The 16952-nt window shown below is 35.1% G+C and overlaps 2 protein-coding genes across 4 annotated transcripts; both read left to right on the top strand.

Moving 5' to 3' along the window:
- Window positions 1-319: 319 nt before the first annotated feature.
- Window positions 320-9508, top strand: Pfk (ATP-dependent 6-phosphofructokinase). 3 transcript variants are annotated; one of them, XM_076116674.1, is made up of 15 exons: window positions 320-396; window positions 529-839; window positions 1046-1250; window positions 1613-1767; window positions 2558-2666; window positions 3505-3693; window positions 4473-4616; window positions 4778-4912; window positions 5236-5399; window positions 5829-5970; window positions 6358-6540; window positions 6854-6923; window positions 7138-7362; window positions 7732-7933; window positions 8269-9508. In XM_076116674.1, exons 2-15 carry the CDS (start codon window positions 556-558, stop codon window positions 8408-8410), a joined length of 2349 nt encoding a protein of 782 aa, XP_075972789.1. In that variant the 5' UTR covers window positions 320-396; window positions 529-555; the 3' UTR covers window positions 8411-9508. The 3 variants fall into 3 exon arrangements, with proteins under 3 accessions (XP_075972789.1, XP_075972805.1, XP_075972797.1); XM_076116690.1 differs by lacking the exon at window positions 2558-2666 and adding an exon at window positions 2129-2237; XM_076116682.1 differs by lacking the exon at window positions 2558-2666 and adding an exon at window positions 1914-2022.
- A 440-nt stretch (window positions 9509-9948) lies between these two features.
- TRAM (translocating chain-associated membrane protein 1) lies at window positions 9949-16039 on the top strand. The gene is made up of 9 exons (XM_076116662.1): window positions 9949-10106; window positions 10219-10368; window positions 10473-10661; window positions 10788-10941; window positions 12524-12701; window positions 13632-13747; window positions 14235-14380; window positions 14728-14842; window positions 15020-16039. The coding sequence occupies exons 2-9, from the start codon at window positions 10234-10236 to the stop codon at window positions 15115-15117; spliced, it is 1131 nt and encodes a 376-aa protein (XP_075972777.1). The 5' UTR covers window positions 9949-10106; window positions 10219-10233; the 3' UTR covers window positions 15118-16039.
- The last annotated feature ends 913 nt before the right edge of the window (window positions 16040-16952 follow it).

Raw genomic sequence — 16952 nt, 5'->3', positions numbered from 1 at the left:
ACCAGGACTAACAAAGTTGTAAGAGCTGCAGTTGAGTACATGCGCTTTCTCTCCATTGTAATTTATTATGATTATTAAAATCAGTTGACATATATGTACGTATCTATAATCGATTCGAGTCATAATTCACAAACTAGATGTAATTTTTTTAATATATATTTGAAGAAAAAAATAAACGCTTCATGTTTATTTATTTGCCATCATAATTTTTGACCTACCTACGTATTTAGTGCTAAGCGACCTAACTAGAAAGATTTATAAATAAACATGTAGACTAGCCCTAAAAGTTGTAAAAAAAAGTTCGCTTCATCATTCAACTGACATTTCATGTCATTCACAAAGGTCACCTTGGTGAAGTTCAAGATTTGAATTTATAAAATTTATAATTTTTTTCTGGTATGTAGATAAATAGTGTGCCGATCAGAAAAATACTAGTGGTTAAGTGAAGTGTAGCGGAATCGGTCGTGCTAAAATAAAAGTGCTTTCATTTGTAATATCAGTAATATTTGGTTTATTATGGTCTTGTAGGTGTCGGGTGAAATTGTAACTTTTAACATGGAAACCACCACAACCCAACGGTTTATTGGCCGTGGTTCCCACAAAGGGAAAGGCCTGGCCGTGTTTACAAGCGGAGGAGACTCTCAGGGTATGAATGCTGCCGTACGTTCTGTGGTTCGAATGGGCATATACTTGGGCTGCAAAGTCTACTTCATCCGCGAAGGATATCAAGGAATGGTGGATGGTGGTGATAATATCGAAGAAGCAAACTGGTCCTCAGTCAGTTCCATCATCCATAAGGGAGGAACCATCATTGGGTCAGCTCGTTGCATGGAGTTCATGTAGGTTTAATTTGTTTACTGTTTTGTTTTTGATCTTCATTGAGTGATTTGCGATTGCAATAGATAAGAAAAACAAAGACAATTGTTTGTATGTAAACAATGCCAATGTTTTAATACAAACAATAAATAAAATAATTATGAAAGTTACAAATTTTATTTTATGTGCAGAACATTTATCACTCTATAATTGAATATGTTTATTGCAGTAAGAGAGAGGGTCGGTTAAAAGCGGCATATAACTTAGTGACCCGTGGCATCACCAATTTAGTTGTAATTGGTGGTGATGGGTCCCTTACTGGTGCCAATTTGTTCCGTCAAGAGTGGGCAAGTCTTCTTGATGAATTGCTTGCAAACAACAAGATTACTAAAGACCAGAGGGAGAAATACAAGTTCTTGCATATCGCTGGCATGGTAACTATTCAAATTATTATGACTCAATCACACATCAAATTGTGAAAATCTTTTAAGTCAATAAACTGATACCCATATACCAAATTTAACAGTTTCTAGCCTAAAAATATTTACATCTTGTTCAAGAATTATTCTTGAATATGTTACTAAATATCTTAAAAAGTTACAAAACTTTGAAACAACTCATTAATAATAATATGTGGACATCATTATTTTCTTTTTTTTTTGCAGTGTTAATAAAATAACTGTAAACAAGTAGGACATAGTTTTTACTGTCTAAAATTACATGTGCCTTAATTTCAACTTTCTTACAATGATGCAAAAATCTCGTAGAATGACTTTAATTATTATTTGATTTGTAGGTAGGGTCAATTGATAATGACTTCTGCGGCACTGACATGACAATAGGCACGGATTCTGCACTGCATCGCATTATTGAAGCCATCGATGCTATTGTGAGCACTGCATACTCTCATCAAAGAACTTTTATTATGGAGGTCATGGGAAGGCATTGTGGGTAAGATATTTTTGTGAAGTATGTATGGATAATAATATAATGTTCTACAATGTAGCCGTTTATAAAATGAGTGTGTTATACCAGATAATGGATGTGTGCCAATTCAATAAGACTTTGTTATATTCTAATGGTTGTTTATTCAATAGATATCTCGCTGTGGTCACGGCTTTGGCATCTGAAGCGGATTTTGTCTTTATCCCAGAAGCGCCTCCATCTGTTGACTGGAGAGATAAACTTTGTGATAAATTAGAACAGGCAAGCTTTGGCTCCATCTTGTTTGTCCTTGTCCTTCACGTCAGTTCGATTGTCCTCTACAACATTACCGCCTTCACTTTACTCTATAACTCAAATATCCCTTTAGTTTTCTTGCAGTTTACACGGCACTCTGTACGGACGCTACTTATAGTTTTATTTGCGAAGACCCAGCGCCTCTCAATTGGGATAAAAAGTTGTGTGAAAAGATAGCTGAGGCAAGGATTTAATTTGTTTTCTATGGGAGCAGGATCACTTATATTATACCAGGTTTAACATTCATCTATGTGAATTGGCAAATCCATTGGCGATACAAGTGTTCCATGTTCAGCATAAATAGTCTCCTGAAATCATGCTAACATTACTGATTACTAAATAATGAACAGGGGTCAATAATGTCAATATAATTTTAGGGGACGATTTGTAATGGACGCATACTATTGAAATTCAAAATTCATGATATTCATAACTGTCATCTTCGTTTAGAATATAACTTGGGAACATTTGCATGAACCATTACGGGCACTGCTTGTTGCAGTTATCTGGCATTAGTGGCCGCTCTGGCAAGCGAGGCAGACCAAGTATTCATTCCTGAGGACCCTGTTCCCAATAATTGGGTCGAAAAGCTTTGCAAACGATTGCAGCAGGTATGCAGGCTTAATTGAGTGGCACTGTAAATTAATAACACACAATGCTCTTAAGTAAGCTTTCTTATGTTAAATTAGATATAATGTTATTGCATTACATGAAAATAATTATTTATAAGGGCTGCTATGAACTTATGGATATGCCAATGAACTCAATGTTTATAATTATTGATAAGTAACACAATTTTGAGGATACACATTTTCTGCTGAGGTAACAGCATAATAAAACTAAGTTGCATACAAAATAAATTAAGGTACTACCTACCTGCACAGAATAAAGCGCTATTTAAATCAGATTATTCAGCAGAATACACCATATCAATCAGATTATATGCAGTCCAAGTACTTACAGATCATCACATGAGACCTTTAATGGCAACTAAGATGTTAAAGCATATTTATTTTCATATAATCCATAGCAAAAGTACTGTAATTTCTCTTAGCTTTTATTGTTAGTGACTTCTGATTAATTTCAATTGACTAATTGAAGCTGTTTTCAGTTATTTGCAGTGGCTGAAAACGTAATTGTCTTCAATTAACCTTTCTTAATAAAAGCGCTTCAATTGTGTGTTATTCAAAGAGCTTATAAAACATGTAAATGTAATGGTGGTAGTTCCTGTGCAATGTATACTCTTTACACTATACCTACATTCCTATATTTATATCTGCATGAGTCTACTAAATGTGATGCTTCACTGTAGCTTCTTCTTATAAACCTCCTTTGCCTTTTCTTTTCACAATCACTGTTTCCAAGCTCGCACCTTAACTTTTGTTACCTAATTCATTGTATTGAATTAAGTAGGAACAATTCATATTTGTAATCATAGTTTTTATTTAGGAAAGGAAGTCGGGTCAGCGTTTGAACATTATCATAGTTGCGGAAGGTGCGATTGACCGCGAAGGCAAGCCTATCACTGCAGAGTTGGTCAAAAAGGTGGTTGTAGACAATCTCGCGCAAGACACCCGTATCACTGTACTGGGTCACGTGCAGCGAGGAGGTTCACCTTCGGCCTTCGATAGGATCTTGGTAAGGAATTATCCTACTTTTTGAAAAAAGGCATAAAGTAGTCTTAACCTGGTAGAGTTTTATGCCAATTTTCTAATGAACCTTTCTTACTACTTATGGAATAAATGTGATGATATATATTTATCACTCTCCTTTGTCATTCGTATAAATTAATCTAAGGGCCTTATACCAATTTATTGTATAGTAAGTGTAGTATTTCAAGTTATATATCTTGTCGTTGCCTTGTCGTTGATAATATTAAGTATTTGACCGATACGAGGATGACAAATTATGAGTCCACACATATTCACAACCAGACGTCGTTTAATTACAGTAAGCTCAAACACAACACCTATTGAAGAGCATTTCTAGGAAAACGAAAGATAATTCTATTGACAAATAAATTTGAGAAATTTTTGATATAAATAAGTAGAAGTAAAAAGTAAATACTTGTAGTTGCGACAGAGTTAATCTTTCATCAAAATCGAATACAATTACTATCTATTTATAAACTTACCCGATTAAGGATAAATAAACATAGATACAAGGAAAATGTTTGAACACAGATAATGTTATCTGATTCGTTTTATTTTTTATATGCCTGTGTCTATTTTGTGACGTATATTTTATCGATAAAGAACGCCTACACGACCTTTTTTATCAGAGCATAAAGAAAAATAGAGATTTAGAATAATGGTCTTTGTTTACTAAAAAATAAAGTTCTAATAATTCTCTTGATTGATTATCTTTGAATAATTATATTTTTAAGTTACGGCTACTGATGGGATGCTTTTTTCCAGGGATGTCGTATGGGTGCTGAAGCTGTAATGGCTTTGATGGAGGCGTCTCCAGACACTGAGCCATGTGTGGTCACCCTGGACGGTAACCAGGCCGTACGTCTGCCTCTCATGGAGTGCGTGCGACGTACTAAGGCTGTCGCTCAGGTAAAAATAACAAAAAAAAAAACTATTGTCTAAAATATTCGAGTTAGTTCGTAGTTCATTAGTAGTTAGTTCGATTCCTATGTATGTATGCCAATGATTCGCATAAACTCTTATTTTACGGGTAAACAAATTTATATCTTCTTAAATGTTATTATTTTCAGGCTATGGCAGACAAAAACTGGGACTTGGCAGTGCAACTGCGCGGGCGCAGTTTTGCACGCAACTTGGAGACATACAAGATGTTGACGCGCTTGAAACCTCCTAAGGAAGCTTTCGATGAATCTGGCAAACCCGCTGTAAGTATCTGTTAAGAAACAACACACACAGATATAGATATGAGGCCTAAAATCTAGAGCCAAAAATTATGGCATACGCTGCTCAGTGGTTACGATTGTCACCAAGCCGCTACCAGTGCGTCAGGAGGTCGTGGTTTCGCACTCGGAACTCCTACACAGAACAAATATCTGTGATTCACAGATAGTTGTTTCGGGGCTGGTTGTACTTTGTGTCCATTGTTTATGTGATTGTAAAAGTTCTTGCAACACCAGATTCACTGTTGGTGCGAAAGTTCAAGATCATCTTGAATTTAGTGCCAATTTGTGCTTATTTTTTGCTACAGGAGGGTCTTACGTTCGCGGTGATGCACGTGGGCGCGCCCGCTTGCGGCATGAACGCGGCCGTGCGCTCCTTCGTACGTAACTGTATCTACCGCGGCGACACCGTGCTCGGTATTCACGACGGTATTGAGGGATTCATCAGCGGCAATATCGTTAAGATGGATTGGTGAGTGGACCTACACTACCTACATACCTATATCAAAGTTTCCTAGAAAGATTGTTTGCTTGGCACTTGGCAGTGATTTACTTCCATAACTTGGACTGGTCGTGGCCACAGCCAGTGTAACCTGCGCTAAAACATCACGCATTCCAAGTTAAATGCGTGTTCTCGTAAATTCTCGGACTCTTTTGTAGTGATTTACTTCTATTCTTATGTCATACGTTTATATATAGCATGATATGAAGGAATTATGCTAAAGCTATGCTAAATAATCAAGAATCTTAAAGTTCTAAACATGATTATTTAAAAGACACGCTTGCATATTATAGCGTTTCTACTACAATCAAATAGCGTTCTTTATAGCCAGCCAAAATAAATAGCGTCGTAAAAGCAGTCAACTGAACATAATAACTATTTGAAAATGAACTTTGTCAGGTCTGACGTGACCGGTTGGGTAGCACAGGGCGGTGCTTTCCTGGGAACTAAGCGTACTCTGCCCGGCGATAAGAAGAGTGAAATAGCAGCGCGTATCAAGCAGTTCAATATTCAAGGATTACTTCTCATTGGAGGCTTTGAGGTACGATATGATTTTGATACTTATTTTTTACCTTTTACAATGTACATTCCCCAGAAGTATAGCTTCACCACACTGTTAGTAAATGTGTCATAAATATATCGTACTAGCTTTTACCCGCGACTTCGTCCGCAACCTGAATTTTCCCGGGGTAAAAAGTAGCCTATGTCCTCTCTCGGGTATCAAAATATCTCCATAACAAATTTTATGCAAATAGGTTCAGTAGTTTAGGCGTGATTGAGTAACACAGAAGACAGAGTTACTTTCACATTTATAATATTAGTATGGACTCAAATGAAACATTTTCGCTTACTTTGTTAAACTACGCTACGCTAAAATCAAATGTCTTACGTACATTTTCCAAAAATTGACTTTTTACTATATCATCAGGCCTACCAAGCCGGTATGGAGATCTACGAGGCTCGCGCTCAGTTCCCGGAGTTCTGCATTCCGCTGGTGATAATACCTTCGACGATCAGTAACAACGTACCCGGCACTGACTTCTCGCTCGGCGCTGACACCGCTCTCAATGAAATCACTGAGATTTGTGACCGCATCCGTCAATCCGCACAGGTACGTGGAGAGTATTCTCTAGTCATCATTTATTTTAACCCATTTTTTTTCCATATTTTAGGCATGCAAGGTTTCCTCACGATGTTTTCTTTCACCGTTATAGCAAATGATAATTATTATTTCTAATACATACATAACTTCGAAAAGTCATTGGTGTGTTGTCTCGGGTTCGAACTTACAACCACTTGCGTGGAAGGTACCAACTTAAACCACTCGGCTATCACTGTTGTTTCTACTATATCACATTAAACGCGTTATAATACATATATTATGTATACCATTACTCATGGTAAGCTGTTTCTTTGTTTTACAGGGAACCAAACGCCGTGTGTTCGTGATCGAGACTATGGGCGGTTATTGCGGCTACTTAGCTACTTTGTCAGGTAATGTTCAATACTTCATAAAAAAAACAGCATTCATATTCGTACGATGTCGTATAAGTGCGTGTTATGGCTTGTATACTTAATTTATACGCTTCTAAAATAGGTGCAATTTACAGTCACATTCTTACATACGTAAAGGTATTACCTAAGTGGCTGTCACCGTAATACAATATCCCTGCTCTCACGCAGTTTAAATTGTAGTCTTATTATTCAGGATTGGCGGGTGGCGCTGACGCTGCATACATTTACGAAGAGAAGTTCTCTATCAAGGACTTGCAACAAGACGTGTACCACATGGCGTCCAAGATGACGGGCGGAATTCAACGCGGTCTTATCTTGCGTAACGAGAAGGCCAATGACAATTATAACACTGACTTCATCTATCGCCTTTATTCTGAAGAGGGCAAAGGACTTTTCACTGCCAGGATGAATGTGCTCGGTAAGTTCAAATAGTTGTGTCACTGTCTATAAAACTACGTACGAAACTAACCTTTTAATAGCTGTAAAGATAAACCAAAATTGTCAAAAGAGCTCTAGATAAATGTTGCTGTAGACTGAAAATATATTTTTGAAGTAAAAATAGACAATATTGCTTTATTCAAAATTTCGATCCAATTTTTGATACCAAATGTTTCCATTTTAATAGCCAAGTTAAAATGTTGGTTAATACTTTTATAATGATCACAAAGTGACCACTTACACTATGGAGTCTGTATGTCTGAATAGATTATTTGAATTTGAACTAATCTTAAAGTTTAAACTTTGTGCTCATGACTCAGTGTATTTATAAAATTATTCCTTTGGTCAGGTCACATGCAACAAGGTGGTTCTCCAACTCCGTTCGACCGCAACATGGGCACTAAGATGGCAGCTAAGTGCCTCCACTGGTTGGTGGAGACCATTCAAAAGGGACCGACCAACACGCCCGACTCCGCGTGTCTGCTCGGTGTTGTCAAGAGACAGTACAGATTCACACCCCTTGAGGATTTGAAGGCTCAAACTAACTTTGCGTAAGTTTATATATTGTATCTAGATATAGTGTCTAGATATATTAATGTTTTTACCACTTATCATTAAAAGATTTTGAATTACTCATACAAATTAATATAGTAAAATTTGCAGTATAAATCAAGATAAATAGTTAATTGTTACTGTGTCGGCTACACAATATTACACGTAGCAACATGGAAAAGAAGGGATTTTTCATTTGTTGTAAAAACCACGAAAATTTAAAAAGAACTGACTGCAGGTCGTATCTTAATACAATAATTGCACTCCTCAATGCCGCAGTGGCATACTAAAAGTATAGGTACTATAAAAAGGCCTTGCTTCCCCTTTTTTACAGTCAAAGAATACCAAAGCAGCAATGGTGGATGAAACTGCGTCCTTTACTCCGTATCTTAGCCAAGCACGAGTCTACCTACGAAGAAGAGGGCATGTACATGACCGTCGAACAGGGAGAAATTGATTCTGAGAATGTCATATAAATCAGCAAGAATTTATCAAAGCTATGAATGTGTTTTTGGACTATTTGAGACATAACCTAGAAGGTGGAATGTAGATTGTAGTGTTGGACTGATAGAGGCTAAGAATAATGATTTGCGTCCGAACATTCGCATTACGTATATACGTATACGTGCTTACGTATACTAATACAACACATGTAGTGTTCGTAAAATGAGTGTTTCTAAACCAGCTGATTGTAATGTTTGATTTGATAAAAGTTCTCTGGGTTGTTCTCAAATAGTTCATTTATATGTATTCGTTTTCGTAAAGCTTTCGAAATGGTGCAGTGTCATATTGTTTATAATGATTTGGATAGACGTCATTATTACTGTAATCTCTAGTAGTTGTGTTCTCGTAGTGAATGGTATAGTATGTTCACACTTGAAATTATATTAGGAATAATTAGATACGCAAAATATACAATTATCACTCGTGTTTTAACAAAAGTATTAACAACGACTAAAAAATAAAAAGACGAGTTTGATATAAGTTTTTAGAATATATATCATATTTTATAACCCTTCATGACACTCATTATATTTTGTTATAATACATTTTTATTTATTTTTATAGAGGCATTAATATCAGTTACCACAAAGTGATTCTAATGCGATACACATTGTATGCAGTGATAATTTAAATAAACATAGCTAACATCACACCTGCTACCGATGGGCGTAGGCAGGAACTAATATTACACCGATTTATACAACTGAGTGGCTGTGGACAGACTGTTAATTTTGTGCAAATAATGGTGTTAATTTATTTTAATCTTTAGGATCAAACTAATTTATTTTGAGATGATTGTTTGTGAATAGGTTATTATTATAAGGATAATATTTTTATTTTGATATATTTAATTGGCAATAAAGTATTTATCCGAGATTTAATAAAATATGACTATTAGGCTTGTAAGCATAAATTATGAGATTACTATGTTGAACAGTATTTTTGGTAAATTAATTTACTGCAATCATAATACAATGGCTACATAATACATGAAATTAATCATGAAAATAAATATATTTGAATATATTGTTAAAATTATTTTGAAATTTGTAATAAATTTTTGTCTTAGCTTTTATTGTTTTATTCTCAAGTCCCTAATAGGAAGTTGGGAACCTAGTCCTAAGCTAATAGATTTTTTAAATTTACAATAGAATGCCTATAGCTAACATTTAGTAGAAGTGGAATTATATTAAGCTCGTAAACTCTGTGATTCGTCTAAAAATGTCAGTAGTAAGTCGGTTATAAATAAAAGCATCTTTGGATTATCTTCAGATCTTTTTGTCCCGCCAATTCGAAAAATGTATCGAGAATATATTATTTTTTGCGTTTACATTGTGGACACCTGTCTTTTGAGTCACATAAATTAGTGACATCCGGTTTATTACTTAGCCGGAAAAAACATGTGAGCTAATTTTCATCTATAATGCATTGCTAAGAACCAAATTAGGATAAAGCAACCATCTTAGCATTATAATATAATTTTCGCAACTTTTAGTAATAATAAAGCAGGTGTATGATGCCGTCGACTGCCAACACAACAATTTTCGTGTTTCCGTAATCAACAAACGACGTTGACGTTTCACCGCGTAGCAAGTGAAAGTGTCACGTCGATTGGATTCCTGTCAGAAATAATATTAATCGGGATTATTACTCTTTGCTCGCTAGAAGGTACGATATTTACTTCTGTATTTTGAATTAAACATTTGTTTAATCCTTTTTTCATTTATAACTTGATTGTTACATTCAATTTTGTCAAAACATAAGTACTTTTCTGCCCTAGGTTATCGCCGGAAAAATGCCTGTAAAGCCTGCGATTGGAAGAAAAAATAACAAAAACCCACCAATTTTCAGTCATGAATTTGTGATTCAGAATCATGCGGACATTGTGTCGTGTGTTGTTATGGTGTTTTTGGTCGGACTGATGGTACAGGTGAGTAGCAAATAGGTGCCACGTATGCCAGGTACCGCTGCGAAAAATTCGCTGATTGTTGTATGTTTTATTCACATGCTATATTCGTAATAATTATCTTGTAGTCGACCAGTCCCATCGCGAGTTTATTCATCAGTCTACATCACAATGTAAGTGGACTAGAGCCAACCAGAGAATCACCAAAGGGAGACCCGTTCTTCTATGAAGCTGGATGGAAAGATGCCTGTGCTGTGTTCTTCTACTCGCTGGTTTGCATTGTGATGCATGCTATTCTACAGGAATATGTCTTAGATGTGAGTATTGCAAATTCATTGTCATAACATATGTTAATACATTAAAAAGTCATGTGAATATATTTTTCTCTACAGTTGCAAAAACCAAAAAAGGTGTTTGATTTTAATAGTGCTGTTTGTTTGTAGAAAATCTCGAAGAAGTTCCATCTGTCCAAATCAAGACTGAGCGCCCTGAATGAATCTGGCCAGTTGGTTGTGTTCCACTTAGTGACCCTTCTTTGGGGTGGTGATGCTATTCTGCGTGAAGGATTTGTCTTCAATATCTCTCAGCTGTGGGACGGTAAGAATCTTTTAGCAGTTTCTTCTCAGTCTTAGGTTTTACATGACAATATTTCAATAGTTTTTTTGTAAGCAGAATCCTATAAGCGCTTCAGTATATAAATAGTGGAAAAGGGTTTGATATGTTATAGCAATAACGCTATCCCATTTCGGACTATGAGTCATAAAAATATTAATGGGAGATGTTTTTAATATTTTAGAATATAACCTGTTTTTATAATATGTGACCAGCATGAAGGCAGAAAGCTAATAGCGATGCATTCTTTCACTGTAGTATAAAACAATGTGTGCTTTATCTCAGTAGCCAGTATTATCTTTTTATTTTTATTACACAATTGATGAATGACCGATTACATAATGAGATATGATATCAGTTGCAGTAATGCCTTGCCTAATTATTTTACCATTCTGGTAGCATTTAGTAATGATATAATTAAATTAGGGATAACATTTTAATGAGTAATTTGAAATGCAATTCAAGGTAATTGTTCAAACTATATTGATACAACTGTGTGTTCAAAAATTTACTTCCCTCAGGCAAATATTGTTTCAGCTCCAATTAAAGATAATTTTATTTCTTTATTTAAACTGCTTGTTTTATCTACAGGAAATGGCATTGAAATGTGCTAATATGTTATTTACATAGAAATGGAACTTTCTCTTGTCAGTGGGTCACTATAACTGTAGTTAGGCATAGATAATATTAACTTAATACATAATTCATTAATGCTATATAAGGATAAGTATCTACAGTAGTAGCAGCTTATGTTTGCAATTCTCTCAGTGCTGTATTGTTTTTGGTGGAATCAGTTACCTATATACACCTTCAGATTGTAATTTGTCAACTCTGTTGAATTTTATGTGAATGAGTTTAGCCATTGTAATGGTCAAACACATTTTCACATAAATAGCATTAATTATGAATAGGGGTAAAGTTATAATAAAGATATGATTTTAACTTGACTTAAGGTTGTTACAATATATTATTATTTATTATGATTTTGTTCTTTGAAAATTGAACATTTCTAAACATAGATATATCATATTGTATTGTACAGGGTTCTACGAATACAACTCTGAGCACATCATAGACTTCACCTGATGCACCTAATACAAATGCATTGTTAATTATGTCATTGTCTCACAAATAATTGTTCTCAAAGGAATGTAATTTACAATAGACGGTGCAATTGTAAAGGTATCTTAGAAAATCAATATATAGTGTAAAAAACCTTTTTCAAACCTATGTAGGTTTAAATCAATTTAGCAGTGCAAAGCCTTGGGGCCACTTTAATGATTTAAGAGAAATATGTAATAGATAAAATGGCTGTTCGTTAAGTTCTTATGGATATGTGGCTGATACCCTATCCAATACATAAAATGCAAGAAAATGTATGAAAAATACTATCAACTACTACACATTCCACCTGATGCTATACAATACTTATATTAGAGTGGTGAAACTGGCCATAAATGCAAGAAAATGTTTGGTCACATTCATCTTCTTAAGCTAACTGACCCTTATCTGTAAATAGTGATGCCAGGCAGTAAACTCTTGTTATATAGGATGTTTTTCTTTGTAGGTTACCCCAACCACCCAATGAGCTTCCTGCTGAAGTTGTGGTGGATTGTACAGGCTTCGTACTGGATCCATACTATTCCCGAGCTGTACTTCCAACGCATCAAGAAGGACGAGTGGGCTGGACGCATCAGGCATGCTGCTGCTGCATTCGGTTTCGTCGCTCTGGCTTATGGATTCAAGTAAGTGTTAACACAGCTTTAGCTTTAGATTCCATTCCGGAATTTCGGGCGGCCTGAACAACTTTGGCACTAGGTTGACCACTAACGATACGATAAGAAGAAGAAAAAGGATTTCAGGGAATTGTGCACAATTATTGTCATATTGATATTAAAGACTTGGTTTTTGGACTGACTACTGTAAGGGTTAAGGTGATGCTTTTAGATGACAATGAAGGCGTGACAAAAGAAATATGCAGATGATTTTTGAGTTAAAACTTCAGCAGTAGAAATTTTTTAAAACAGTGCCCTTGTTAAAATGGAGACTTTAAAGAGATGGTTGTATATTTTTGGTGATTTCCAGTTCAATGTATCAATACATCATGTAATAAGATAAAGACATAATTGTAGTATCTATTATATATCACAGTTTATCTTGACTTGTTTGTTTATCTACATCTTCCGAACACTAAAACACGGATGATATAAATCTCTAATGCTCAACTATATTGTGTATAAAATGATAAAGTACTACTACTGTTTTAGAAGCATGTTCAATTGGATCAATGGGAATGCATAATCAGTAAATATTATTAGTAATTGTACACTGAAGATAAGGTTTTATTTACACTTGTTAGGTGTTATGCTGATCTGAACTTACTGAGCTACTTGAACTACCTCTGCCGTTAGGCCATATATCTATGCTATTGCTGATAGCGATCTTGGGTTCGATTTCTGGCTCGGACGAAGGGCAATACCTCTGTTCAATTTATATTGACTTTTCAATAGTAGTAGTAAAAGGGTTCTTCCACTTTTGTCTACATCTTCGGGTGTTTACAGCTCTGACGTATTAACAATGAAAAATATAGGTGTCTCTGGTCTCTGCCTACCCCTATAGAAAGAAGGCGTGATATTTTTTATGTGTAATAACGTATGTGTTACCTTTACTCCTAGGTTCCAACGTGCTGGCGTCTGCTTGGTGGTGCTGCACTCTCTTGCCGAGTTTGTAGCCCATTGCTACCGTCTCAACAGCATTCTTAGGGGAGAGCTCGAAGACTTCTTAGATAAATGTAAGTACATCACTTATTCATTATTTACATTTCAATGATAGAGCAAATATAGATAATATCAAGATAATGATCTTGTTTAGTGTGTAATGAAGATAGCTTATCTTGTTCGTTGTAGTATCTCTACATTATGTAGATGTTGTTATTTTATTACCATTTTTATCTTCTTAAAGTAGCCTAAGGTGTGTCATACAATAATAAAGAGTAAATACTCATAAACCGTCGTATAATTTCGGTCCCATAGGATTTGTGGCAATACTTGTTAGATTGAGAGTTGAAGAAAAAGGCTTCTACATTAGCCATTTGTTACAGTCATCTTGGGTAACTTTGAATCATTTGGGTAACATTGACAGTGGAAATATGAACTAGTTTCGATTATTTTTCATATGAAACCAACACAATTGATAAAAGCTTATTTTAGTTTTGCAAACTCAGTTACTTAGTCTATAAATTGGTGAAGTTATACAATACTGTTGTTATTTCCGTGTAGTCCTGAGCGTGATCAACGGCTCAGTGTTCGTGGCGGTGCGGCTGTGCTCGCTGGTGCTGGGCGTGCTCACGTTCTACTTCGGGCTGGCCGGCGCCGCGCCCCTCGTGCTGCGCGTCGCTGCTCTCTCCCTGCTCGTGTCCTTCCAGGTAAAACACAACACACCACACTTATATTTTACACAATTTTTAGAATTAAGGACAGCCAACCCATATTTATTCAGAGGTGTTGAGACCAGAGTTTAGATTTGTAAAATAAAATATTTTGCTTTATGAGCTGATGTGTGCATGTTACCGATAATTTTAGTTTTTTATATTAATAAATGATAAGAACCAAATTGATAAATAAATATCGTAATTTAATTGTACTTAAGTTTAAATTTTCCTGTTTATAATATTTGACTCTGATTCATCGCGTTTATAGCCCAATTATGGTACCTGTTTATTTAAAAACGATAATAAAACAAAAAGTTTAATTCCGTTGTTTTGTTGTCCAGGTATACTTGATGTTCAACTTCATTGCTGAAGCCATCAAGCAAAGGCAGGATAGCCGCCAGCAGGCTCAAGCCAAGCCCAAGAAGGAGAAAAAGGAGAAGCCAAGGAAGGAGAAAGGTAATTGTAATATTCTGACATTCGATTTTATGTTTTACTTGACACCTTGCGCATTATTCTGATACATCTTGAAACATAATTATTGGTCCCGTGAAGTTATAACATTATTAAGTATTGTTAAATACTTTTAGTTTGTAGAAGGTATTGTGACTAAATATGTTTGTATTTTGTGAACAGCCAAGAAGTCCATGCTGGAGGAGTCCGACCTGCCCGAGGTGGATCAGAACACAAACAAGACACTGCGGCAGCGAGCCGCCGCCGCCAAGGCGAAGTGAACGCTCACTACACAATATTTTGACATTAATCTGTAATATTAGGTTCTCCGTGTCGTCATCCCGCTGTAACTGAGTCTTTCCACTACTACATTTACTTCATCTTCCTTCGAACAAGAATATTATAGCACAAACTTGACTTTGTATATCGAGACTCGTAACAGTCTACGATACATATATGTAACGATGTAACGATGTCTATTTAATTGATGTTAATCGTAAGTATCAAGCATGTACGTGACAAAACATACTTTTATCGTAGTTATTAATATTGTATTTTCTTTTATTGAACATTAATTTAGACTGTGGAACATATTGTCATTAAAAGTATAGTGGATACAGGGTTGTAAAAATATCTCCTAACGTGTAAAAAATGATGTCTAGGTTTAAACTGTTGTTTATATGAATATATTGATAAGAATATTGAAGTACTGTGTGTTCATACACATTAAATGATGAAAATTCCATTTTTATTTTGCATTTCAATATTTAAAGAAATTATTTTTCGTTATAAAGAATTCCAATACAGTTTTATATTTTAAATTATATTTTTTATATTTACCATATACTTTTACAATAATTTAACAGTTTGTATATTTTTAACGAAATGTGTAAACGCGTAAATGTTCAATGTGTCGTGCTGTAACATTCTACTGAGGTGCTGTTCAGTTCCGCTGCTCTACTTTTCTACAAACATTCTCTAACTTCGAGTGTTCTTGGAGTGATCGTCTCGACAAGTTCGTATTATACTATGAGATTGAATCCGTGATTATTGTTATACTTTAATGTGGAATTAAGAAATAATGAAATTATTCTTCCTAAATGTGAAATTGTGCTCATAAATTATTATATAATTTTCAATGAGAATTGTCAATTTAAAAGCTTGATGTTATTTTTATTTCAAAATAAATTTTGTAAGAATTAAGATTTTTGTTATTATTTTATATATTACTAGAGCTGAGCTGCACAGAATATTCTATGTTACAAGAAGATGCTATGAAGTTAACCTAAGAATCAATAATTGCATGTTGCACATCTGAGTGGCCCCTACAAAGACTTCATTGCCTGCAGTACTAAATAAAAAAAAAGTTAGTTAAGTGGGTACAAATTTTTGGACTAGCGCGTCACAGAAAATAATTAAACTGTACTGATTGCTGTTAAATTACATCTCTCAGACTTCTTATTGTACGTATAAATCGTTATCTTAAATTCGACGAGAATCGCTACTATTTGTATTAACTTGAGACGTTTCATGCTAAGATGTACTTGAAACAAGTAGGGTATGCAAATCAGTTAGACGAATTACGATATCAATACAAGGTCAATGAACTATGAGAACGGGTGTACTAAGTAGGTAGGTATAAGCTTTCCTAAGTTCATTTCGTTGACAGCGAGCTTATTTTGCATTCGTTAACATGTAAGTAGGTACTTTACGAATTTACATATTCCCATCATTGGTAATGACGGTGCAGGTACGAATACATTGTATCTTACCACTTGCTCTCTTTATTCATGTTATGGAACGTGAATGGAAAATTTAAAGTATTTTAGCACAAAAGCTTGACTCCTAAAGGCTATGTAAGGCCCTATAAGCGAACCTGCCGATGTGAGTTTACACTAGCATGACTATGTTTTATTTAATTTTGTTTCTTGACTTGAATTTCTGAGCGCTTTGATCACCCTAGCAATTACATATAAAGTTATAAGTACCTTTATTAAAAAAAAACACACGTTATCGCATTTCATACCTGAAAATCGGGTCATTTATATTCTCACTAGTCAGGGTAGCCTGCAAGAGCACAGCCTGAAAGAGGAAAAATACCTTTTTAAGCGGGGCG

Source organism: Anticarsia gemmatalis, chromosome 1 (assembly GCF_050436995.1).
Source record: "Anticarsia gemmatalis isolate Benzon Research Colony breed Stoneville strain chromosome 1, ilAntGemm2 primary, whole genome shotgun sequence".
In the NCBI taxonomy this organism is placed as follows: domain Eukaryota; kingdom Metazoa; phylum Arthropoda; class Insecta; order Lepidoptera; family Erebidae; genus Anticarsia; species Anticarsia gemmatalis.
This window is presented reverse-complemented; position numbering and strand designations above follow the sequence as displayed.